Below are 24,785 nucleotides of genomic sequence, written 5' to 3' on the forward strand. Positions count from 1 at the left end.
CTGGCAAAAACAGAGGGGACTCCTCTTCCTCCTCATTTCTCTCCCCATTTTCTCACATTTGGAGAGCAAGCAAGTTAGGGTTCTTCCTCTCCTCTCTCTCTCTCTCTCTCCCATGGATTTGAGCTGAAATTTCTTAGAGAGATTGAGAGCCCTTTGTGGGTGTGGATGAGAGGTTGAAGATCTACCTTTTCCCCTTCCTCTCCCTCTCATGCTTGGTGCTATTTCGAGTGAGGGAGTGAGAACCTAGTCTGTGCATTTAGGATTTGCATTTGGTGGCACTAGGAAATCTTTGTGATTGGGGATTTCTTGTTACTCTTAGTGATTGCCATCACCTAGACGATTTGGTGGATTGTGACTCCATTTGAAGCACGCGAGAAGATTGTGTGGTGCTCCGAAGAAGGATTTGTGAGGGGTACGGTGCTCACCCCACGGGGATCGCGAAGAGCAACTCTAGTAGAGCGAGATGCGAAGAGTGACAAGTGGTCCGGCCGGATCAAGTGCTAGAGCTTGTGGTAAGCACTCCACATGGGAGAGTGTGACTTGCGGGTCACCACTAGCAAGAGGACCGGTAGCAACCTTGGAGCTTGTCTCAATAGGGACGTAGCTTGGTGGCAACCAAGTGAACCTCGGGAGAAAATCATCGTGTCAACATTGTTCTTCCCGTTGGTTTGCAAGTCCCTAACACAAGCTTGTATTTACATTCATATACTTGTGCTTGTGTAGTTGCTCTTGTAATTAGTTAGCTTGTGTAGCTTGCAAATTACCTTCTTGCATGTGTTGCTAGAAGTAGTTCCCCTTGCGTGACTAATTTGGTTTGTGTAACCTTGTTAGTCACATTGCTTAGTTTGTGTAGCTAAGTAATTTGCGCTCTCTAATTTGGCATTGGTTGCCTTGTTATTGAGCATTGCTAGTGAGCTTAGGAGCTTTGTGCTTTTGCTTACTAGTTATGTAGGAGCTCCCCGTTTTGCAAAGTACTAGTGGCATAGGTTTGTGTGACCTTACTTCTAGAATTGATTAGGTGAGCTCTTGCTAAGGTAGCATCTTGTTTGTTTATTTAGGATCTTTTATAAGGTACTAGAGAACTTAGATAGAGGGGTGTAGTCTTGACTAGACCGATAATTTTAATTCTGCATTTATTTTGGTTAGCCGGCGTAATAAGTTTTAAAAAGGATTATTCACCCCTCTCTAGTCCGCCATCTCGATCCTTCAATGTTACCAACCGAAACTAAAGGTCTTCGGGCACCCAAAAAAACTTAGATTTGAGACTAGCGTTCATATTAGTCTCAGATCCAAGGCTATCTAAGACAAATATGCTGAACTGAAAGTTTGTTATCTTGTGACAGTAGTCTGTTCATTCCGTGAACTCTGTTCTCTACTAGTCTTGTTCAGTATATTCCATTATTATACAAACTTCCTTCACTTAGTAAATATTTTAATGCATATTTAAGACTCTAAACAGATTTATTTGAAAATTTCTAAAAAGTATGAATTCCAAAATTAGTAGTGTTAAAATAGAATTTCTAGGTCACAATTAATTTAAATAAAAAAAATAATCAACTACAAAGTTGCATATCTATACTATGAAGGAGTGAACGAATTGAATAGCATTTGTCACCTAAAAGCAGCCTACCCAAGTGAAATCTCCTTCCTTAGATGTACTTTTAACCTAACTAATTACATGTAGATTTAATTAACCATGGGCCCACAATATTTCCTTACTCCAGAAACGCGTGCTCTTGGGCAAAATGATTGACTCCGCACCAAAATTTATAACACCGCACCTTTTCTTACCCGCTTGTGTACCCGCGTCCTCATGCCACCGCCAAAAGCTGCCCTTCCTCGCATTGTCGTCCGACTTCATCACCGATCCAGAAAAGCAGAAAATCGAAACCTCAAGACAACGCCGCCAACCGCTCCCTCCCCGTCCGCTTGATCCCCCTCGGCGGCAACGCGGAGCCGTATGGCTCGATGAGGTGGCCATGGGTCCCGTGCGCTCTTCCACGATAGCGGCGCCGCCCCCACCCTGCAGGGCGCGAGGACCAGATCCATCCTGTAGCAAACGCGGCGGCGCCCTCAACCCTACCGTCGGCGCCACCATCTCCACCCAGTCGACAACGACGGCGGAGGCCGGGATCGCATTTTTCTCCCACGCGCACGAGCTGAGTCGCGGTTAGGTGCTCAAGGAGTCAGGCGCTAGGCGGCGACGCTCTCCTCTCCACTCGGATTTGCGGCACGGCGGCGGCTCCCTGTCCTCCCATGGATGCCGTCGATAAGGCCCCTCACCCATCACGCCAGGTCTCCACGACGCCGCCCGACTCCACCCGGACACCATGATGCTAGGCGCTCAGGTCTCCGCCGCCGCTGCAACCCCAGCGATCCTCGACGAGCAACCAACAAGTGTGCTAATTTTTTCCGTATCTGATCAAATTAATTAGTGGTATTATCTTCCGTATATGTGCATATCCATAATCCTTGAGTGGATCCATATCTGCAGTTCGGTGTGCTTTGATCTGCTTTGATTTGAATTTTTAGGTGACCTTGTCCTTGTCCTTCCCTTTGCGTTGTGTGAAACCGTGGAGATGGAGATGGACTCGAAAATGTGAATAGAGTGCCGATGAATATTTTCTGAATTGCATGTCATTCAGTAGTCGATGGAGTACTATGCGTCAGAAAACATTCATGACAGTGTACTCTGTTCTAATTTTGGGAGATAAATTAGTGAACCTTTTTAAACATATGTGTTTCTCTATTCAACAAATTGGACTTTAGAACCATGGATAGCTTGGAGAATTTATTATTTTGTATATTTTTCATATTATTAAAGCCGTAAGGCTCAACAAGTCCACTTTTTTGGTGTCTAGCCTCATGTTTCCTGCACACTAAACTCAATTTTTCATGAATGTGCGACATTTCCCCATCAGAGCTCAACCCTCCATATGTTTTGGTCTGCAATCAAAAAGTCTACAAACATGTGTCCTTGCCTTTGATTTTAGGTTGGTCAGGAAGTAGTTATAATATCTGATTTGCCTTTTTCTAATGTGATTTTCTTGTTGGTTGAGCTACTCTCAGAAGCATGAAGCTGTCTTGCTGTTTGTGGATTAATCAACTGTCAGGAACATGCTGCTGGGATCTTAGGCATCATTCTGTGACCAAACTTGAATAATTGCCACGAAAGCCAGGAAGCCACTGCCGTATGGAATCAGCACCATGTTGGCTATGCCGTTGAGGACACTGTATGGAGTGGGTCAAGTTCTTGGTGCAGGGCAGTTCCTCTGCAACATGACCGACGTCTCGTCATCGCTGCGAATTGAGCTTGTAAGTGGTCTAAAATACCCTCTCTGACATGGTAGTGCTTTTTTAAAATCAGTTATGATGAGTTTCTTACAAAATTGGATGCCATTGCTTTGTAGAAAGAAAATACAAGGTCATAACTCATAAGGTGATTTTTAGTAGGAAGGAGCTGGTGTCCATGAAAGAAATAGCAGACATTGTTTGAATTGCCGAAACAATAAATAGGACTTTTAAAATGCGTCTTATTATCAGTTGTTATCACAGACTTGTTGCTCTTTACATATTTATCCTACTATCTGTAGATATGTCTTCTCATTCAATCACATTACTGGTTGTCCTAAAATATTCATCAACAACTATCCTGGTTTATATGTAGGTAACTTGCATCGAGATAACTATGCATATATCCTGCATGATGTTGATATTGGAACAATTGGACTGTTGGAGTCGTGGATCCTTCTGAGGCAGTGAGGCTATGCCTATTAATAGAAAAATAGAAACCATGCCCGCCATCACTACGATCATACCGGCGGTGGAAACTTGGAATTGAAGGCAACTCTTGTTGCAAATACACATTTTATTACTGTATCTGAATTCTTGTCACCTGTCAATGGAATTCTCTCAAATGTACACTATTGTTTCCCGGAATTTTCATTTTCCCAAAACTTGGAATTGAAGGCAAACTCTTATTGCAAATACACATTTTATTACTGTATCTAAATTCTTGAATTCTTGTCACCTGTCACTCGAATTCTCTCAAATGTACACTATTGTTTCTCGGAATTTTCATTTTCCCAAGTTTTCCTCTATGAATAAACTTTTTATAGACACGTGCGACATTTTCATTTTCCCAAGTTTTCCTCTATGAATAAACTCTTTATATACATGTGCATGCCGCACGTGCCTGTCCACTAGTTAGTCAAAATTTAAGAAGTTTGACCTCTCAATCCTAATATGCTTATGAAAAGGATCACGATCAAGGGATTATTATTTTGTCCATTGAGAAAGTTTTAGCAATCACCATCACTTTTTTTTTGTATGTACCATCTTGATTAGTGTCACGGTTGAAAATGGTGCAGTGAAACATCGCAGTTCAGTTTCAGACGCCTATGAACAGCACAACGAAAGTGGCATCACAGCAAAATTATTAATACACGAACAAACCCGTCCAAAAATGCTAGCAATCAAATCACAAATTATCCGCCAAAGTGGTACTCTTCTTTAAACATCATTCTAACTACTGCACTCACTAATCACTCCAACGGTAGCATAACTTCCAAAGTTCTATTGGATGGACCTGCAAATGTCTATGATCAAGCAGCCTTTGGCTTGGGCTTAAGTCTCTTCAACTGCGAGTATAGGAAAACTCCAGCAAGAGCGATCCCGGTGCCTGCACAAATTTAATGTTTCAAATTCATGAGGGGTGAACAGAATAAAATGATTGATTTAGTTAAGAGTAGTAAAAGGAAAAGATGCAGACCGAGAGAGTTGATGGGAGAAACAGGGGTCCTGAAGAACAGAACAGAGGTCACAATGACCACCACACGCTTGACGCAATTGCCCACTGAATGTGTGACTGGGGATACTCTGGCGAGGATCATGTATGACACCTTCAACAAATTTAAAATAACAAGATCAATAGGTGAACTATGAATTGTTTGGAATGGAATTTGTACATGCATATACAATAATCTGAATCAGTGTTGATGATGCAATCAAAGAACAAACAAATCCACCAATATCAGCAAGATAGATCACCACCTGTTGGTATGCATGGAAGCAGAATGCAGCTATCAATGACCTTGTGTATACCTGTTTCAAGTTCAAACCCTGCACAAGAAATAATATTCATACATATAGAATTATACTCAAGCTAATCTGTAAGGTATCATGAATAAATAAGCAGCAGGGTACTCACCGCAGACTGCAAAACTGCTGGACTAACTTTAACACCTTCTGTAAGTAAGGTTACTGGGGCCAACAGGAAAAATGACATGACTGTAATGATCGAGAATAGATTAATGTTGTCCAGAGATTCCTGGTCACAAGTGGGAAAAAGAAAGAGGGTTAGGCATACAATCAAATCGAATGGCAAGCATAGAAGACACATACAGATATTCATATTAAAAACTGAAACTACCAAATAAATTAGTTGATTGCTTTGATTACCCAAGAAAATTTAAAAGTAGTAATTATGCTACCTCTTTCTTCACCATAAGTTTCTTGCTTAGCACATTCCTTGACTGGAAGGTTACATTTGAAGCCATTGCACTCCAAAATCCAGCCCTGTGTTGAAAAATTTGAAGTTACACATGAGTATAAAATGGGTAACAAGGAAGCCATTGCTTTTAACTTCCAGGTGGTGTAAGCGCATGCAAACACACAGAAACAATAGCGCTGGAACAATTGTATATCTAAATTTTGAGGTATGGCATGTAATTTGCACAACAAGCATCCTAACACTTGCTTGTATTCAATCTAAGGTGCCTATATTGCATACCAGTTAAAGGAGGCCTCAGTAAGGGATGCCAATGCCACACCACCAACAATTGGAAGAAGAGACAACACAACCCAAGGCGTAGGCAACTGCAAAATCACTCATTTGTCAGAGAAAAAGCAAGAAGCAAGAAAGATTTTATCATATTGCAGAGAGTCGTGTAGTTACTATAGGCTTCAGAGTTGAACAGAAGACTTACCTCACCAAGGAAAATTGCTGAAAGGAGAACTGAGAAGAAAGGTTCCATGGCCTTGATAGTATGTGTAAATGACACTGCAACCTTTCCAAGGCTCATGTTTGTGAAAAGATTGCCCATGGTATGGACAATAGCTAGAGGAAGGATAGCAAAAAGCTGGGAAACAAGAAAATCACCAACATTAATTTTTATGCACTATGTTTATACTGGAAGTTTGCCCAACAAGACTAAATTTTCACCTGGGCGCCAGAAATCTTTGGCCTTTTAAGGATACCAGTGATCCACATGAACAAAGCAATGGCACTTCCAACAGCAAACTGCACAGTTGTGATGTTTATAGGGTATGGCAAAACCTTCAGAACCTGCAGAGCATAGAAAGAGTTTAGAAAGTTGTATCATTTACTGGTAACTGTTGTTGATGATCAAGTGTTTCTCAGGAAACTAAGAGCTGACAGGATATACATTAATGAATTTAGAAAGACTACAATTACCAATACAACACTTAAATTTCTCTTAGGATATTGTTTCTCTTAGGCTATTGCATGACATAGCCACCAGAAAACACAAGGGCTTTCTGGGTGGGATGTCAAAACACTGGAAATATAGAAGCAACATTGTCATGACCGGGAACACGTACCAGCGCAGGCATCAGGGCTGAGGGGCTGGTACGCGGGCACCGATCACCACGGCCTGGGCCAGCAGTCGCCCTGGGCTATTTCAGTTGATAGGATCCTAAAGTTTAGGAAGTCGTTTGATTAGCTAGATATTTGGTTAAGTGAGATTTGAGTTTGTTGAGATTCTTGTATAAGTATGGAACACTACTGTTGGAATGAGATAGCCAGGGATTGAGATCTAATCTCTTTCTCTTGCCCCTGGCGGGTTACCCTGCACCTCCTCTGTTCTCTGTCTCGTTCCAGAGTCAAGCACGGCGCCGCCTGTACGACGTCGTGCCTTCAAACCCCGACCTCCAATCTCCCACTCCTACCCCCTACGTTCCATAGTCCGTAACAATCTGGTATCGGAGACTATGGCTTCGTCAGGCGTGCCTGCCGCCGCCGCTGCTCCCGCCACCACCGCTCCCGCCTCTCCCGCGCCCACCACCGCACCCCCGCCATCGCCCAACGCCCAGGCCGCCATCGCCGAGTCTCTCGCGGCCCTCACTACCGCGGTGCAGAGCCTGCAGCGGCAGATGGGCGACATGGCCCTCCGCCTGACGGCCGTCGAGCGCGGGCCAGCGGCCTCTGCAACGCCCGCACTCCAGTACTCTGCTCCGCTGCTCCTCCAATACGGCATGCCTGGCTACGGAGGGATCCCAGCCCCGGGACCTGTGATCTCGGAGCTCCCTTCGACGGCTCTGCCAGCAACATCTGCACCCGGCACTCAGCAGGCGGCTTCCTCTACGGTCGACGCGGGCGTCGGATCGACCCAGCCGCCCCTGACAGGGTTGCCGATCCAGTCCATCCCGTTCCCACACTCCCCGTCGCCGCTGCCTTCCCTCTCGTCCATCATGAACGAGCCGATCATGTCGTCAGCCACGGTGGTTCACGAGTCGCCATCGCGTTACCACCAGCCACCATCGCCTGAAGGGTCCGGGGTGCCGCGCTTCCACAAATTGTCCTTCCCGGTCTATGATGGCAAGGAAGACCCCCTGGGATGGCTCAACCGCTGTGAATCCTTCTTCCGGGGACAGCAAACTCGGGAGGCAGACAAGGTCTGGCTTGCGTCCTTCCACATGACCGGCAGCGCCCAGCAATGGTTCTATGTCCTTGAGCGCGACGCTGGTCGGCCGTCTTGGGACGCGTTTCGGCTGCTCTGCCACCAGCGCTTCGGGCCGGCGTTGTCTACCAATCACCTCGCCGACCTCGCGCGCCTGCCGTTTTCCTCGACCGTCGACGCCTATATGGAGGCGTTCCAGGCGCGTCTAGCGCACGCCGGCCATCTGCACCCTCTACAGCAGGCGCAATTGTTCACCGGCGGCCTTCCTGAACATATTCGTGTCGACGTCGAGCTACATGAGCCTCAGGACCTCCACCGCGCCATGCGCTTGGCGCGCGCGTATGAGCGCAGGAACGCACCGCTCGCCCTCCCAGCTCCACCAACCCGGCCTCCCCGTCGCAACCATCTTGGCCAGAATGCTCTGCCGGCGCCCGGGGCGGCATCACCTACACCAGCACCGGCGGCACGGCCGTTCAAGCGTCTGACACCAGCTGAGATGAGCGAGCGGCGCAAACAGGGGCTCTGTTATAACTGTGATGAGCCATATGTACAAGGCCATAAGTGTGCCCGCTTGTTCTATCTTGAGGCCTCAGATTACATTGTGGAAGAGCCAGAGGAGTCTGAGGATGAGGAGCAGTCAGGTGCAGCATCCAGCGAGCCTACAGTGGCCACGATCTCCCTCGCAGCGATTGCAGGCGTCCGAACTGAAGATACAATGCAAGTGTACATCACCTTGGGCAATGAGCAGTTTGTGGCTCTCTTGGATTCAGGCTCCACGCATAATTTCATCAGAGGCGACGTCGCTCGCCGTGTTGGCCTGCACTCCTCAGCATGCCCGGGCAGGGGCGTGATTGTGGCCAATGGAGACCGTGTGGAGTGCACTGGACTGGCCCGTGACGTTGGTGTACGCATTGCAGATGAATTTTTCAGTGTCGACTGCTATTCCATTCCACTGGATAAGTGGGACATGATTCTGGGAGTGACCTTCCTGCGCACACTGGGGCCTATTCTATGGGACTTTGATGATCTATGCATGGCTTTCACCAGGGAGGGGCGGCGTGTCTTCTGGCGGGGTATCGGCTCGACCCGCCATGATGTTCAGTCCACTCGACGCCTAAATAGCCTCCGTTCCTCGGCGCCCGCTTTGTTGGACAAGCTGTTACAGTCGTTCGACGATGTCTTCGCCACGCCTCAGGGTCTGCCACCTGCCCGCGCTTGTGATCACCGCATACACTTGCTTCCCAACTCAGCGCCTGTGGCAGTGCGCCCCTATCGATACCCTCAGTTACAGAAGGATGAATTGGAATCACAGTGTGCTGCCATGCTACAGCAAGGGGTGATCAGACCCAGCACATCTGCTTTTTCGGCTCCTGTTCTTCTTGTCAAGAAACAAGATGGCTCCTGGCGCTTTTGCGTGGACTACCGCGCCCTTAATAAGCTGACAGTCAAGGATAAATTTCCCATACCGGTGGTCGAGGAGCTGCTGGATGAACTGCAAGGGGCGCGTTTCTTCACCAAACTTGATTTGCGGTCTGGATATCACCAGGTTCGGATGCATGAGGCTGATATTGAGAAGACCGCCTTCCGAACACATGAGGGCCACTTTGAATTCCTGGTGATGCCGTTTGGACTCACCAACGCTCCGGCCACCTTCCAGAGCCTCATGAACTCAGTCCTGAGACCCTTCCTGCGCAAGTTTGTTCTGGTATTCTTTGATGATATCTTGATTTATAGCCCATCTTGGTCTGCTCACTTGCAACACATCAATGCCGTCTTGTCTGCCCTCCGCGAACATCACCTTCGTCTCAAGCAGTCCAAGTGTTCCTTTGCCACATCCTCAGTCCACTATTTGGGACACGTCATCTCTGGGGACGGGGTGGCTATGGACCAGGAGAAGGTCGCTGCGGTGGTCAGCTGGCCACAGCCGCGTTCGGTGCGGGGCCTCCGAGGATTCCTCGGCCTTGCTGGTTATTACCGCCGATTCATCAAGAACTATGGCGCCATTGCAGCACCTTTGACAGCCCTCCTCAAGAAGGAGGCTTTCTCCTGGACAGAGGAAACAACGGCGGCATTCAGTTCTCTCAAACACGCCCTCTCCACAGCCCCAGTTCTTCAGCTACCCGATTTTGACAAAGTTTTCACCGTGGACTGTGATGCTTCGGGCACTGGTTTCGGTGCAGTCCTCCATCAGGGTTCGGGTGCCCTGGCATTCTTCAGCAGACCCTTTGCTGCCAGACACCTCAAGTTGGCTGCGTATGAAAGAGAATTGATTGGCCTCGTACAAGCTGTCAGACACTGGAGGCCATATCTTTGGGGCAGACACTTTGTTGTGAGGACTGATCACTATGCGCTGAAATTTATGATTGATCAACGTTTGTCTACTGTTCCTCAACATCAATGGGTTAGCAAGTTATTCGGTTATGACTTCGCGGTGGAATATCGCCCAGGCACCCTCAATGTCGTCGCTGACGCACTGTCTAGGCGCGAGGAGGAAGCAGTACAGCTGAACATTCTCACTGGTCCGTCCTTTGGTCTGTTTGAGGACCTTCGCCAAGAGCTGCAGTCCAATGCTGAACTCCGCGCCCTCCGTGACTCTATCGTCGCCACTCGCGGTGCCCCCTGGCAGGTCGTCAACGGCCTCATCATGCGCGGCAATAAGGTGTTCATTCCTACTGGGTCGGCTGCCCTCCCGGTAGTTTTGGAGCTGGCCCATACTGCTGGGCATGAGGGGACACAGAAGACTTTGCATCGGCTGCGGCAGGACTTTGTGATAGATCACGACCGGCGGCTCGTGCGTGACTTTGTTAATTCCTGTCTCACCTGCCAGCGTAACAAAACTGAGCATCTGCACCCTGCTGGATTGCTCCAGCCCTTGGAAGTGCCATCTCAAGTGTGGTCTGACATATCCCTAGATTTTGTGGAGGGATTGCCTCGGGTCCATGGCAAAAGTGTCATCTTAACGGTCGTTGACAGATTCTCCAAGCAGGCACACTTCCTGGCACTCAGTCACCCTTATACAGCAGTGACTGTGGCTAAATCATTCTTCGAAGGCATTGTCAGACTTCATGGCTTCCCAACTTCTATTGTCAGCGATCGGGACCCGGTGTTTACTGGGAACGTTTGGAAGGACCTCTTCAAGCTTGCTGGAGTGAAGTTGCGGATGAGTACAGCCTTCCACCCGCAGACTGATGGACAATCAGAGGTGGTCAATCGCACAATTGCTATGTACCTGCGGTGTCTCACTGGCGATCGTCCACGTTCCTGGCTGGACTGGCTGCCATGGGCCGAGTATTGCTACAACACTTCCTTCCATTCAGCGCTTCGCACGTCACCATTCGAGGTAGTGTATGGCCGGCCTCTGCCGGCCCTGCTGTCCTATACTGCAGGTACAGCGCGGACAGAAGCTGCTGAGACCCAGATGCGTGATCGCGATGCGTTTCTGGCGGATGTTCGCGAACGGCTGCTGCAAGCGCAGGAGTACGCCAAGAAGCACTATGATGCTCGCCACCGGCCTCTGGAGTTTCAGGTCGACGACTGGGTGCTGCTTCGCATTTTCCATCGTCCGGCGCAATCGTTGGTGCCGGGCTTCCGTGGCAAGCTCAGCCCACGCTTCGCCGGGCCCTTTCAGGTGGTGGAGCGCGTGGGCGACGTCGCCTACCGTCTACGTTTGCCGGAGGGCGCCCGCATCCATGATGTGTTTCATGTGGGCGTCCTTAAACCCTTCCGGGGCACTCCTCCGACAGCACCTCCGGCGCTGCCTCCGCTGCACAATGGGCGTCTTCTTCACCAACCAGCTCGCGTCCTCCGTTCACAGCTGCGCCGGGGTGTGTGGCATGTGCTGGTACAGTGGGCGACAATGCCTGAAGCTGAAGCCACCTGGGAACCGGTGCCTGCTTTTCGCACCTTATTCCCTTCGTTTCAGCTCGCGGACGAGCTGTTTCCCAAGGAGGGGAGAGATGTCATGACCGGGAACACGTACCAGCGCAGGCATCAGGGCTGAGGGGCTGGTACGCGGGCACCGATCACCACGGCCTGGGCCAGCAGTCGCCCTGGGCTATTTCAGTTGATAGGATCCTAAAGTTTAGGAAGTCGTTTGATTAGCTAGATATTTGGTTAAGTGAGATTTGAGTTTGTTGAGATTCTTGGGAACCGGTGCCTGCTTTTCGCGCCTTATTCCCTTCGTTTCAGCTCGCGGACGAGCTGTTTCCCAAGGAGGGGAGAGATGTCATGACCGGGAACACGTACCAGCGCAGGCATCAGGGCTGAGGGGCTGGTACGCGGGCACCGATCACCACGGCCTGGGCCAGCAGTCGCCCTGGGCTATTTCAGTTGATAGGATCCTAAAGTTTAGGAAGTCGTTTGATTAGCTAGATATTTGGTTAAGTGAGATTTGAGTTTGTTGAGATTCTTGTATAAGTATGGAACACTACTGTTGGAATGAGATAGCCAGGGATTGAGATCTAATCTCTTTCTCTTGCCCCTGGCGGGTTACCCTGCACCTCCTCTGTTCTCTGTCTCGTTCCAGAGTCAAGCACGGCGCCGCCTGTACGACGTCGTGCCTTCAAACCCCGACCTCCAATCTCCCACTCCTACCCCCTACGTTCCATAGTCCGTAACAACATTGTCTTGTGCATACAGCCTGTTAAAAACTTAAAACCCTTAAAACTATTTAGAAATGGTAGTCTAAAAATTAACCTCAGATATGGAACACCTATGTAAGTATGTATCATGACTTAAAGTTGAAAACACATCACATGGGTGCAGTCTGCAGTGCATATACCAGATCCTAAAAAAGATGATGTTCTGTAACAGCTTTCTTAAAAAAAAAAGTAGCATATACTTCGTATCTACATACTGCGCGCATCAGGAATGCAACACGTCCCCCAACCCAAGCATCAACTTTATTATAATCGTTATAGAGTACGGTTAAAACTACAATGTAGATACTACCTAGACTTGGCTGTATTTTACAAAGTTAGGCCTTGTTTAGTTCACCCGAAATCCAAAAAGTTTTCAAGATTCCGTGTCATATCGAATCTTGCGGCACATGCATGAAGCATTAAATATAGACGAAAACAAAAACTAATTACATACTTTAGCTGTAAATCATGAGACAAATCATCTTTTGATCCTAGTTAGTCCATGATTAGATAATATTTGTCACAAACAAACGAAAGTGCTACGGTACCGAAAACTTTTCACCGGAACTAAACAAGGCAGATCTAAAATGGAGAAAAAGAAACAAAAGCAAAGTTTTCTTTCTGTGCAGCATGTGGAGCTTGTATCAGTTATAGATCATGATGGGTTTGGGCAAATTTTTGCAGTCACACAGAAAGTGGGATGGCCTATATTTATTCTCAGTAGTTTATGAGGATAAAAAACAGATATCTGTTATAACTGATTCATAAATTTCTCAAGAGAAAAGGTCGAGTCCAATTGACTCTTCACTCAACCTACTGGACAGAAAATTACGTGATCTGTACCTCATGGAAAGGAAAATTGGAAGAAACACGAACAATCCATGGGCTGCTTTTCAGCATAACATGCAGGGCATGCATGAAAGGACAAATGAAAACTCTCTCGTTGACTCAGCTTAAGAAAAATGTAAACTAGTAGAAGGATCTGTCCTTTGCACGCATGCAAAGGAATAATCAAAATCATCAGCACTTAGATCCAGCAATCTGCACACATCTGCACACTTGGCTCTAGTCGATCAGAACCAAATCCGAATCACTAGTGTGCGGTAACTAACCAGGGAAGACCAGCAATTGGGCTGCTCGCGCATCAGGAATGCAACACGTCCCCCAACTCAACACAGGGAAAGGGAGAGGTGCAAGTGTGGTGTTCCCGTCAGTCAGCTCACCTGCTTGTTGTAGATGTTGAAGTAGATGTTGAAGAGGTACCAGAGCCCAAAGAGCGCCCCCAGCTGCAGCGTCTTGGCGAGCCCTCCTCCCGCTTCCTCTCCGGCCGTATCAGCCGCCGCCACCTTCCCGGCGGCCGCTGCCACGTGCCTGCATCTCCGGTTCTCCTCCTCCAGCGGCGAGGCCGGCACGAGTCCGGCGCGGGCGGACAGGCGGAGGCCGCGGGGCGTTGTGAGGAGCGGCGGACTGCACGCGCCGGCGCCGCGGCGTGGGCTAGGGTAGGTGGGGAGCGGCCGCGCGGCGCATGGCCGGACGAGCCCGACGGCAGCCGCGCTCTGCATCGCCCGTCCCGCGGAGGAGATGGGACCACGGGCCTCCCCGCCGAAGAGTGGTGCTCTGGAGGAGGCGGGCGGAGGGCTCGAGGCGGCGGAGGCGGAGGCGGAGAGCACGAGGTTTCGACGGGGTTGGTGAGGCCTGGCGTTGCTGGCGGGTGGCGGCGGCGTCGAGGGACAGTGCGCGAGATTTGGAGGAGGACGGGCTTTTAATGCAGCAACGAGGCCGCGCTGAGCTGTGGCGATCTGTGCCAGTGACATGCGGGCCACAGGAGCGCGTGTGGAGCCCACTGGGCAGTGGGCGGATGGATCCGACGTGGGCTTGGACCGTGTCGCCGCGACATGGAGCGCAACGAACAGCTGTCGCTGCCAAAACAGGCCTTGGAGGGCCCCACCGGTCGGCGTCGGAGTCACCGTGCGATCCGTCCAGCACCAGGAAGCCTCCAGTGGCTCGGGGTTGGTGGAGACGCCTACGATGCCGACGGTCTCGAGGAAAGGAGGGGAGCCGCGGGCCCCGCAACAGAGGCCACGCCCAAGGAGAAGGAGCAGAGCAGGTGCGCTGCATCACCAGTCACCACTACAGCCGTTCAGCAGGTCGGTCTCCACCATGACGCACGTCGTCGCAGGCAATGCCAGCACAGATCATGAAATTAAACTGATTTTTCTAAAAAATTCTATGTAAAATCTCAAAGTATAAGTAAAATCTCAAAGCAGGTCGGTTCCAAATAGGCTAGGTCTGTTTAGTGTTGTGTGAGATCCAGTTATATTATGGAATAAAGTATAAGTAAACGTCGGAGGTAAAATATAAAAATATATTAGAGACCAGGTCACCACCTAAGGCCGTGTTTAGTTCTTGAAGGGAAAAAATTTCGCGACACTGTAGCATTTTGGTTTGTTTATAGTAATTATTGTCCAATCAGACTAACTAAGCTCAAAATATTCGTATCGTAAAACGTTCGCCAACGCAGACAAACAGAACAGCGGAAATGGCGGAGGGGCCATTCGGGGACGATCTCATGACGGCGGCAACTCAGAGCTGGATTTGAGCGACGGTGCGTTCAAGACTCCGGGACGAAGTACAATGAAGTTTCTCCGTTCGTTTGTGGGGGGATTCTTCCCTCTTTGTTCCTGCCGGCAGCCACCGCTGGACATTTCGCGTCACGGCAAATCCCGATGATTATGCCGGGGACTGCCTCCCCTGGGTGTGTATGCCTCTGGGACTCTCAGGTACATATACATTACATGAATTCCAGGATCCAATCGGTGTCCTGCGCCGCGATGACTCGTGAAGTTTCCCATCTTCTGAAGGCCGATATTAAGGAGAATCGGGGCACGTCTAAGGCCTCGGAAAATCCTATCCGCATTGACAGCCGGACCTGCAACCCATCTCAGTGCCTACTATTTCGTCGATCCTTGGGTGGGGGTGATTCGGGATCTCGGTGAGGAGATTGCCCACCCTAAGCCTAAGATCCACGAGCAGGGTGCTAGTAGGGTTTGTGAGTGTCCTTCTCATGGAGACAGCACAAGGGATGATGAAGGATACAGAGGAGATCCAGTTGGAAGAGGGCCAGACGACGGAGGTGGACAAGGGGCTGGTGTCAAGGAGCGCCCCAAAACCTTTGGACCTACTGCCGTCCACCCAACTACAGATAGAAGGCAAACACAGCGACATCCAAGTGCAGAGTGGAGGTGAACACAACAAGGATCAAGAGGAGGAGATTTACCCTGATGCTGATGGTGAGGGCTCAGCAAGGAAGTGGCTTGCTATTGCCTGCTATTACTCGGGAGCACCCTACAATGTTAAGGTACTATTTTCTGAGATGAGCAATGCTTGGGGAGTTACTGATACTATGGAGGCGCGGCCATGTCAGCAAACCGGTTCGTGCTGGAATTTGATTCAGAAAAGCTTCTCAAGTTTGTCACCACTAGAGGGCCTTGGAGACATAGAGGTGATGCTCTCATTGTTGTTCCGTATGATGGTTTTCGCCATCCTTCGGAAATCATCATTGACAGGATTGGCTTATGGGTGCAATTCCATGATGTCCCAGTTTTCCTAATGATGAAAGCTTTCACTGAGGTTATAGCTAAGAAGATCAGTAGCGATATCGTTGAGATCATCGGTGTTGTTGGGGACTTCCTGAGGGTTAGGCTCATGTTCCCATTGAGTGATGCTCTGCATAACTTTGTTGAACAAAGGGTAAAGGGGCAAGGCTTGTTGAGATTCAATGTCAAGTACGAGAACGTGCCCAACTTTTGTTTCCTGTGTGGTCGGATTGGGCATGATGAAGATGTGTGTCCGGAGGAGAATATTAATTGAGTGCAGAAACCTTACAGCGTTTGGCTGTGCCCTTCACCACTAAGGAAGAATTCGGGATGGAAAATCCAAATCCAGCCTGGGAATAGCAGGGTGAATAGGGCCCTCAACTTCTCTGGCGACCAGAAGGATAAAGTGTTGGCTGGCGCAGCATCGAGCTCCTCTAGGAAGTTGCTGCATGGAGCACCGAGTGAGGTTCTTGACACACAGTTGCGGCTGGGCCTGCAATGTGATAGAGAAGGGAATTTCGTGGAGAAGACCCCTGCAGTAGTTGTGGAAGCAAAAAAAAGCTATAACTGCAGCAACAGAGGAACTCACTAAGGGAGTGCGGGATATGGCGGTAGACGGTAGCTCCTTAAAGCTTACAGCAAATCCTCTCTTTGGGACAGGACCTACCAGTAGTGCTGAAATTGTGGGTTCTGGAAGTGAGACGATTATTAAGGAAAAGGTGTCCTGGATTGATTCATTCTTGGGCTCTACAGATAACTCAGCGGCCTCGTCGCTGAGGGAGGAAGACAAGGCACTGAATGGCTTATCCTTGGCTAAGAAGCTTCAAAGGGCCAAATACACAAAGGGTAGCTTGAAGGTGGAGAGCAAAGGAATCAGCAAGTCCAGTGAGAAACATGGCAAGAATAAGAAGCTGTCATCAGCCAAGATCCTAGGATCGCTGAAAGTTGTGCAAAGCATAGGACGTGCTACAGAAGGGAAGGTGGAGTTGAGAGCTGGTGGGGGGAGCAGCGCCCCTCAACAACAGATGGACATGGACTCAGAAGCAGCACCGGTGGGTCTAGACATGGAAGTGCTCTCGCCGGCGAAGAAAGGAAAGCACCAGCACGCAGCTGGTCCCCCCTGACGGGTCCTCACGATGAGGCCCGTCAAACGCAATGATAGCGTTGGCATGGAACTGTCGGGGGATGGGTAACTCCCGGACAGTTCAAGAATTATGTGGCTTAGTCCACTTGTATCACCCAAAAATTGTTTTTCTTTTAGAAACTAGAGTTAGTGTTTCTAGAGTCAGTAATTTAAGGTGGAGATTAGGTTTGCGTAATTGCTTAGCTCAGGATAGTATTGGTCTTAGTGGTGGCATTGCCTTATTTTGGGATGAGTCTGTAGACGTTACCCTGTTGTCCCAGGGGAACGCCATATCGATGTGCTAATAAAAGAATCATCTGATGCCACAGCTTTCCAGAGGCAATCTGTGACTTTGGCGCAAGTGTCAATATCATGCCCAAGGTAATTTATGAGAAAATATTAAATGATCCCCTGTTGTACACAAATATGCGTTTGTAGCTTGCAGATCAGTCCATTTGCTACCCTGAGGGAGTACTAGAAGAAGTCATCATTAGAGTGGGGCAATCATATGTCCTAGTTGACTTCGTGGTCATGGAGACAGGAGTAGATGAGAAGGCACCCATCATTTTGGGCAGACCATTCTTGTGCACAACAAAAGCCATCATCTATGTGGAGTATGCCAAGATTATCCTATCCATCAAGGACAAGAAAGAGAGATTCACGTTCAAGAACTGTGTCCTGAAAACTCCTGTAGCCCCGAAGCAATTTCAACAAGAGCAAGGACAACAACCAATACCGAAGAAGAAGAACGATAGAAACAACAAAAGAAGAAAGAGGACCAAGCATGCACCTGTAGAGACAACTCAATTAATCACTGCTCTCAACACCGAGAATGATCATATGCTACCCAAGCCATTTCCAATCAAGAGAGGTGATCCAGGTGTCCCAATCATTGAATGCACAATCAAAGACACCACCTTCACTCACACCGTATGTGACACTAGATTAGGCTGCAACATAATGTCAAAACAGGTATATGATGAGTTATTTGATTTTCCTTTGTACCCAACATATATTCAGCTGCAGATGGTGGATCAATCACTAAGGTTCCCTAATGAAGTGGTCAAAGATGTCATGGTAAGAATTCAAGGATAATATATACCTATAGATTTTCTAGTTCTTGATATGCAGAGAGATGATGAGTCGCCGATCCTCTTGGGAAGATCGTTCCTCTACACAGCCAACGCCAACATCTACATCGGTTCCGGACATATCCACTTCAACCTACCTGCCGGAAAGGTACACTGTCAATTTAGAACACTAGTTAACCATGAGCAGATAAGGAAGCAACGCAACAGGAGAAGACGCCAAGCCCACCGTCAGGCTGCCCATCCTCACCGCGGGTGGGAAGACTTTCCTGGCAAGATTGTGAAATATGAAGATCGCTTTATGGAGCAAGAAGAGAACACGCGAGCACCACGATGGAGTGATTGGGCAGAAGAAGCTGAAAGGATGGTTCAAATCGCCAAGAAAGAGAAAGAGGAGATCTTAGCCCGATTAGAAGCATGGGAGAAGGAGAACAAATATGAAGAGTTAGAGCTAGAGAAAAAAGAAGAAAAAGAGACAGAAGCAAGATGGAAGGAAGACACACGTGATGCATCACCATGAAATAGGGAGTTGACTGAGGTTACTTCAGACGATGAACCCACTAAGTGCTCCCCTCTATCTAAGTCTTGTCGGTAGACTTTAAATTCCGTACCCTAGCCATAAGGTTAGAATGGTAGTAATTTAGCATGCATTAGGAATTTCTCTTTAATACACCTAGTCGCATATTTATTTCTCTTGGCATATTAATACAAAATACAAACAAATATTTATTGTGTTAATTACTGCATCATAAATACCAAAGCACCATGTGAATAAACTTATGGTAACCCCTTAGGAATATTTACTGTGGTGGCATAAAAAAATTCAGCATTCATATCTATTTCATGCATTATAAAATTAGAAAATACAAAAAGATGAAAACAAGAAATTCTACAAAATTAGCTCATAAGAATAATCAACTGCTCATTGGCTGACTGCTAACCCATTATTAAATTCAAACCTTGAGGTTTGGTTTTCTTGTTGGAGTATGACTATGCAGGAATAACATCATAGCAAGGAGAGGGTCTATTACTGGCACCCACCAGGTTTGCTACTGGTTAGCTCACCCTAAAGGACATCTACAACAAGTATTACAACCATCCAGCTTGGGGGAAGGAGCATCCCCTAGTTATCAGGTAATTATACCTAAGTAATTTTTGAGTCTACATAGTTATAAAAATACCAAAAATATGTGAGCACATGAAAGTTCACCATAGTATCAAAGAAAAACATAAAAATGCCAAAAATATGTGGGCACATGAAGATCCACAAGTCATAGAGTCTCTTTGTGAGTTTATAATTAGTTAAATAATAGAGTCTGTTTAGAGTCAGTCGAAACTAGAGCTAAATAAAAATTGATAAACATTAAAATCTTGTCTTGGAAATGATGAATAGTTGCTCTGTTATAGATCATTACAAGTACCTAGATTCCAACGTTAGATTCTCTCAAGTTTTGGACATGATTGTTTTAATTTAAAGGTTTACTTTGAACCTGCAACTAGTGGAGGCATAAGTTTGAGCTAAGTCTAGGTAATTGGTTGATATGATCATTGAAAGTTTGAGCTGCTATTTATCTTATTCCTAGCATTACTAAATTTTTGAGATTTATTTTGAAAACCCAAAATCCTACATGATGAGCTCTTGTATGACAAAGTATAAATTCCTACCAAAGCCATATATAATTGAAAACTTTTGCACATTTATGCTGCTTGCTTTACATTGAGTTCAGTCAACCTTTGTCGTATACCTTATGAGAGTCTTGTCATGCTTTTAAAACCAAGATCACGTGCACACTCCAGTTCACATATGCATTATTCCCACACTAGGAGTAATCGCAATCATTTCCATTCCATCATGTTCTCCTCCTACACTGGGAGAGGACACAAAAAATATACAATCACCCTATTGAAAGCCCAAGTTTGGTTTTGGTAATTAATGACACCAAGTTGCTAATGCTTTGTGTTTAAGTGATTTGAGTTAGGCATAGCGACACATGTGATGAAGGTGCATGGTGGCATGGAAAGGTGGCCACATGATTACAAAGAGATGAAGCATGATTTGGAGATCATAATGATAGATGAGGAACAAAGTTATCAAGGCAAAGGTATAAACATAGGGTTTTGCTTTTTGCCGGTCTAAGTTGAGTAGAGAAGTGTTTGACCGGGTTTAGGATAGATAGCCGACTATCAAGAGAGGAAATCATGGTCATCTCTGGAATCAAGTGCTACTAGGTCTACATCTTGAGCATATGCATCAGGATCTAGTAAAGTGCTAACTTAACTCCTTTGGGTGAAATTGTTTCTGAAAAGCTAACACACATGCACTTTGGTGGTGGACACTTGTTGGTGTTAGCACACTTTGCAAAGGAGGTGGAGTTCCTAGGGTTGAGAGGGGTTTGGGTTCCTCTCTCCCTCCCACCGAGCTTGCGAGGCGGGATTCAGCGCTTTTGAGAAAATTAAGTGTATATTTTCTATTGCACAGATGGGAAATTTGGAGAAGTCACGGGAGTGTTTCTCACTGAGAAACACTCACCAGACGCACTGCGCGGAGGCACCGGACGCTGGCCTTTAGCATCCAGTGTACTGTCTGGTGTAGCAGAGTGCACCGGATGCACCAGAGTGAGTCCGGTGCTCAGCGTCCGGTGTGCGGGCGTTTTGCGAACCTCTCTGGGTATGAGTCCGGTGAGCACCAGACGTTCCGGTGCTTAGTGTCCGGTGACCCCGAGAGTTTGCATACCTCCCTGAGTTTTAGTCCGGTGTGCACCGGACGTGTCCGGTGTTTCACAGGTAGCCGTTAGAAACTAACACGCGAGATTCAAGAAGGACACGTGGCCAACCCCTGAGCACCGGACGCTGGGGGTCGAGCGTCCGGTGATCACTTGGTAGCGTACGGTGCCCCCGATTTCAGCCCAGTGAAAGTTGCCAACGGCTAGTTCTTTGAGGGGGCTTATAAATAGAGGGTGGCCGGCTTTGGGAGGTTAACTCTTGCACATTTTATTACTAGAGACATACATTGAGCTAGAGAACACTCCCTCCACTCTTCTCCTTGCTTGATTGCTAATTCTAGTGAGATTGAGTGAGATTCAAGTGCACTGCTTTGAGAGTTGCATTTAGTGGCACTTGATTCTTGAGTTTGCTGCGGATTTCTTGTTACTCTTGGGTGTTTCCCGACGCCCTAGATGGCTTGGAGCAGCGGTGGTGTTGAGCTCGTGATTGGAGATTGTTTCGAGCCTCGCCAAGTGATTTGTGAGGGGTTCTCGAGCCTTCCCCGCGAAAGATCGCAATTGGCTACTCTAGTGGATTGCTCGTGGCTTGGAGGATCCCCATCTTGTGAGTGGATGTGAGGCACCCGCTGAGGGTTTGACTTTGGATTGCCAATTAGCTTGTGATCCATCAAGTGGGTGTATCGCCACAATGAGGACTAGCTTGTCGGGAAGCAAGTGAACCTCGGTAAAAAATCTCGTGTCATCTCTTGCCGAGGATTCTCTTGTAATTGTTATTGATTGATTGGCTATATCTCTACTCTACAACATTGGTATAACAATCATTCCCCTCTCCTTTACTTATGTGCATACCTTGCTAGTTGTGTAGCTTGTTTAGCTTAGCTATCTTGTTTAGGAGTGTAGCAAGCTTCTAGTTGTGCTTTCTTGTTGTAACTAGTGTTTAGCTTTCTTGCTAGACTTGTGTAGGTGGCTTGCTTAGCTTAGTTGTGCTAGTGCTAGAATAGCTTCGCCTTTTGTTTTACTAATCAACTTGTCTAGTTGAAGTTTGTAGAAAATTTAAATAGGCTATTCACCCCCCTCTAGCCATTTGGACCTTTCAAGTGGTATCGGAGCCGAGGCACCATTTATTTGAGGCTTAACAACCTACGGTGAAGAAATGACTCTTAGTTTGCATATCAACAACACCAAGAAGGCACCTTACTTTGATGGCACCAATTATGCTTATTGGAAGGTCAAGATGACCGCCCATCTCAAGTCAATCAATAGAGAAGTTTGGAAGGTGACCGAAACAAAGTTTGAGGTTGCAAATGAGAATGCACCTACACCGGTTGAAGAAAAGAAGCTTCAATGCAATGACACTGCAATAAGTGCTCTTCATGAAGCTCTTGATGACAAGACCTTTGAGCAAATCAAGAACATTGAGATTGCTCATGATGCTTGGGCAAAATTAGAAGAAACATTTGAGGGAACCAAGGGAACCAAGACCGCCAAAGCATACATCCTCCAAGAAAAATTCTCAAGCTTCAAGATGCAAGAAGATGAAAGTGTGCCAGAGATGTTTCACCAGTTGCAAGTCATTGTGAATGAACTCAAGGCACTTGGGGAAGAAGTAAAAGATAGTCAATTCTCTATGATGTTCTTGAGAAGCTTGCCCAAGAGATTTTACACATTGATCATCGTGCTAGTCAAGACAACACTTAGTGAATCAACTCCCCAACAAGTCTTCCAAGAAGTGATGACCGATGATGCTTATAGAGAAGATGATGAGAAGGATGAGTTGATCAAGAAGAATAAGAAGGATGATGAGAAGAAGAAAAGTGTGGCATTCAAGGCCTCCTCATCCAAGGGCAAAGCCAAGATAGAATCATCAAGTGAAGAAGAAGCAAGCTCTTGTGATAGTGATGAAGATTAGGAGATGGCTCTTCTTGTCAAAAGATTTGGCAAGTTTATGAAGAAGAAGGGCTATCAGGCAAGAAGAAAGAAGAGCTTCTCCAAGAAGAATGACCATTCCATGAGGTGCTTTATATGCCATAGCAAGGATCATCTCATCGCCAAGTGTCCTTATGATAGTGATGATGAAGATGCTATCAAGAAGGAAAGAAAGAAGCAAAAGAAGAAGCAAGAAAAGAAGGAAGGCTCAAACAAGAAGAAGGGTGATGCCCATGTTGTAACTTGGGATAGTGATGACTCCTCAAGTGATGATGAGAGCACCAAGAAGAAGGGGCATGCTAGCATTGCAATTCAAGGAAAGAACTCCATCTTCGACACTCCATCATGCTTCATGGCTAAGGCCACTAAGGTATCATCCTATGATGAGAGTGACCATGTTAGTGATAGTGATAGTGATGATGATGAACCAACTAAAGATGAACTAATCACTATGCTAGAAGATTGCACTCATCATTATAAAGAAACTAAAAAGGAGTGCAAGGCCTTGCTTAAGGATAAGAAAACCCTTGAGCAAGAACTTGATGAGCTGAGAGCATCTTATGAGAGTCCAAAGGAAGACCATAAGAAGCTTCAAAAGGCTCACACTAAGCTTAAAGAAGCTCATTCCTCTCTAGTTAACAAATGTGAAAATGAGCCAACTAAAATTGAAAAAGCTAAAACTTGCAACATAGGCCTAACATGTGATATCTTGAATAAGCCTATTGTTATTGCTTCTACTAACCCTTCATGTAGCACATCTATATCATCCTCATCTAGTAGTGATGGTTTCACTTGTGACACCATACTAAAAGTTGAGAATGAAATTCTCAAGAAGGAGGTGAAAGAGCTCAATCACACATTAGCCAAGGCTTATGGTGGTGAGGACCGCTTGCTTATGTGCTTGGGTAGCCAAAGAGCTTCTCTCTATAAAGAGGGATTGAGCTATAACCCCAAGAAAGGCAAGGCCGCCTTTGCTCCTCACAAGACTAGTTTTGTGAAGAACAATGGCCGGTATTGCAAAGCTTGCAAGCAAGTTGGTCACTTAGAGCAACAATGCATGAACAAGAAACCCAAAGCTAATGTATCCTCAATTAAGCTTAATTCTTTCTATGTGCTTACCAAGGATACAAAAGGTGTTCATGCTAAGTTCATTAGTGCACCATGAATGGGCTCAAAGAAGAAAGCCATTTGGGTACCAAAGATCTTAGTTGCTAACCTTGGAGGACCCAATCAAGTTTGGGTACCTAAGAAGAATTGATCTTGTCTTGTAGGTCAATTACAAAGCTGGAGGAAGGCATTTGGTGCTTGATAGTGGGTGCACTCAACATATGACCGGGGAGTCTTGTATGTTCAAATCAATTGATACAAATGAAAATGGTGGCTTTGATTCAATCACCTTCGCCAACAACAAGAAAGGCAAGGTCAAGGGGCTTGATAAAATTGCTATCTCAAATGACATGAGCATATCAAATGTGCTGCTAGTTGAAAGCCTTGATTTCAATCTCTTGTCAATTGCACAACTTTGTGACCTTGGTTTCAAGTGCATCTTTGGAAGTGATGATGTTGAGGTGGTTAGTGTTGATGGATCAAACTTGATATTCAAAGGATTTAGGCATGGTAGCTTATACTTGGTTGATTTCAATGATAGCGACACTCAATTGACATCTTGCCTAATTAGCAAATCAAGTTTGGGTTGGTTGTGGCATAGAAGGCTTGGTCATGTTGGAATGAAACAATTGAACAAACTATTGAGGCATGACTTAGTTAGAGGCTTGAAGGATGTCACCTTTGAGAAGGATAAACCATGCAGTGCTTGTCAAGCCGGAAAGCAAGTTGGAAATGCACATCCTAAGAAAAGTGAAATGAGCACATCAAAGGCATTCGAGCTATTGCACATGGATTTATTTGGGCCAACAATATACACTAGCATTGGTGGCAACAAATATGGATTTGTGATAGTAGATGACTACACTAGATACACTTGGGTGT

General features: G+C 46.9%; 1 protein-coding gene and 1 long non-coding RNA gene across 3 annotated transcripts; one reads left to right on the forward strand and one right to left on the reverse strand.

The window, feature by feature from the left end:
• LOC110432466 lies at positions 1,794 to 4,012 on the forward strand. 2 transcript variants are annotated; one of them, XR_002449913.1, is made up of 3 exons: positions 1,795 to 2,397; positions 3,070 to 3,315; positions 3,668 to 4,012. It is a non-coding gene; the product is annotated as an uncharacterized LOC110432466 (long non-coding RNA). The 2 variants fall into 2 exon arrangements; XR_002449912.1 differs by having other exon boundaries at positions 1,794 to 3,315.
• On the reverse strand, positions 4,384 to 14,169 carry LOC8064660 (phosphoenolpyruvate/phosphate translocator 1, chloroplastic). Its single transcript, XM_002462093.2, has 9 exons — positions 13,564 to 14,169; positions 6,224 to 6,346; positions 5,988 to 6,140; positions 5,792 to 5,877; positions 5,493 to 5,577; positions 5,210 to 5,329; positions 5,053 to 5,121; positions 4,772 to 4,901; positions 4,384 to 4,681 (listed from the first exon to the last, which is right to left on the reverse strand). Exons 1-9 carry the CDS (start codon positions 14,152 to 14,154, stop codon positions 4,605 to 4,607), a joined length of 1,434 nt encoding a protein of 477 aa, XP_002462138.2. The 5' UTR covers positions 14,155 to 14,169; the 3' UTR covers positions 4,384 to 4,604.

Source organism: Sorghum bicolor, chromosome 2, assembly GCF_000003195.3.
Source record: "Sorghum bicolor cultivar BTx623 chromosome 2, Sorghum_bicolor_NCBIv3, whole genome shotgun sequence".
Taxonomy (NCBI): domain Eukaryota; kingdom Viridiplantae; phylum Streptophyta; class Magnoliopsida; order Poales; family Poaceae; genus Sorghum; species Sorghum bicolor.

Bases quoted from the DNA above. Each gene is read 5' to 3' on its own strand.
- LOC8064660 (XM_002462093.2), bottom strand. From the start codon at position 14,154: ATGTCACTGGCACAGATCGCCACAGCTCAGCGCGGCCTCGTTGCTGCA. The intron at 5,122-5,209 runs GTGAGTACCCTG...TTTCTTGTGCAG, and splicing joins CAGCAGTTTTGCAGTCTGCG to GGTTTGAACTTGAAACAGGT. The intron at 4,902-5,052 runs GTGGTGATCTAT...AATTTGTTGAAG, and splicing joins GCTTCCATGCATACCAACAG to GTGTCATACATGATCCTCGC.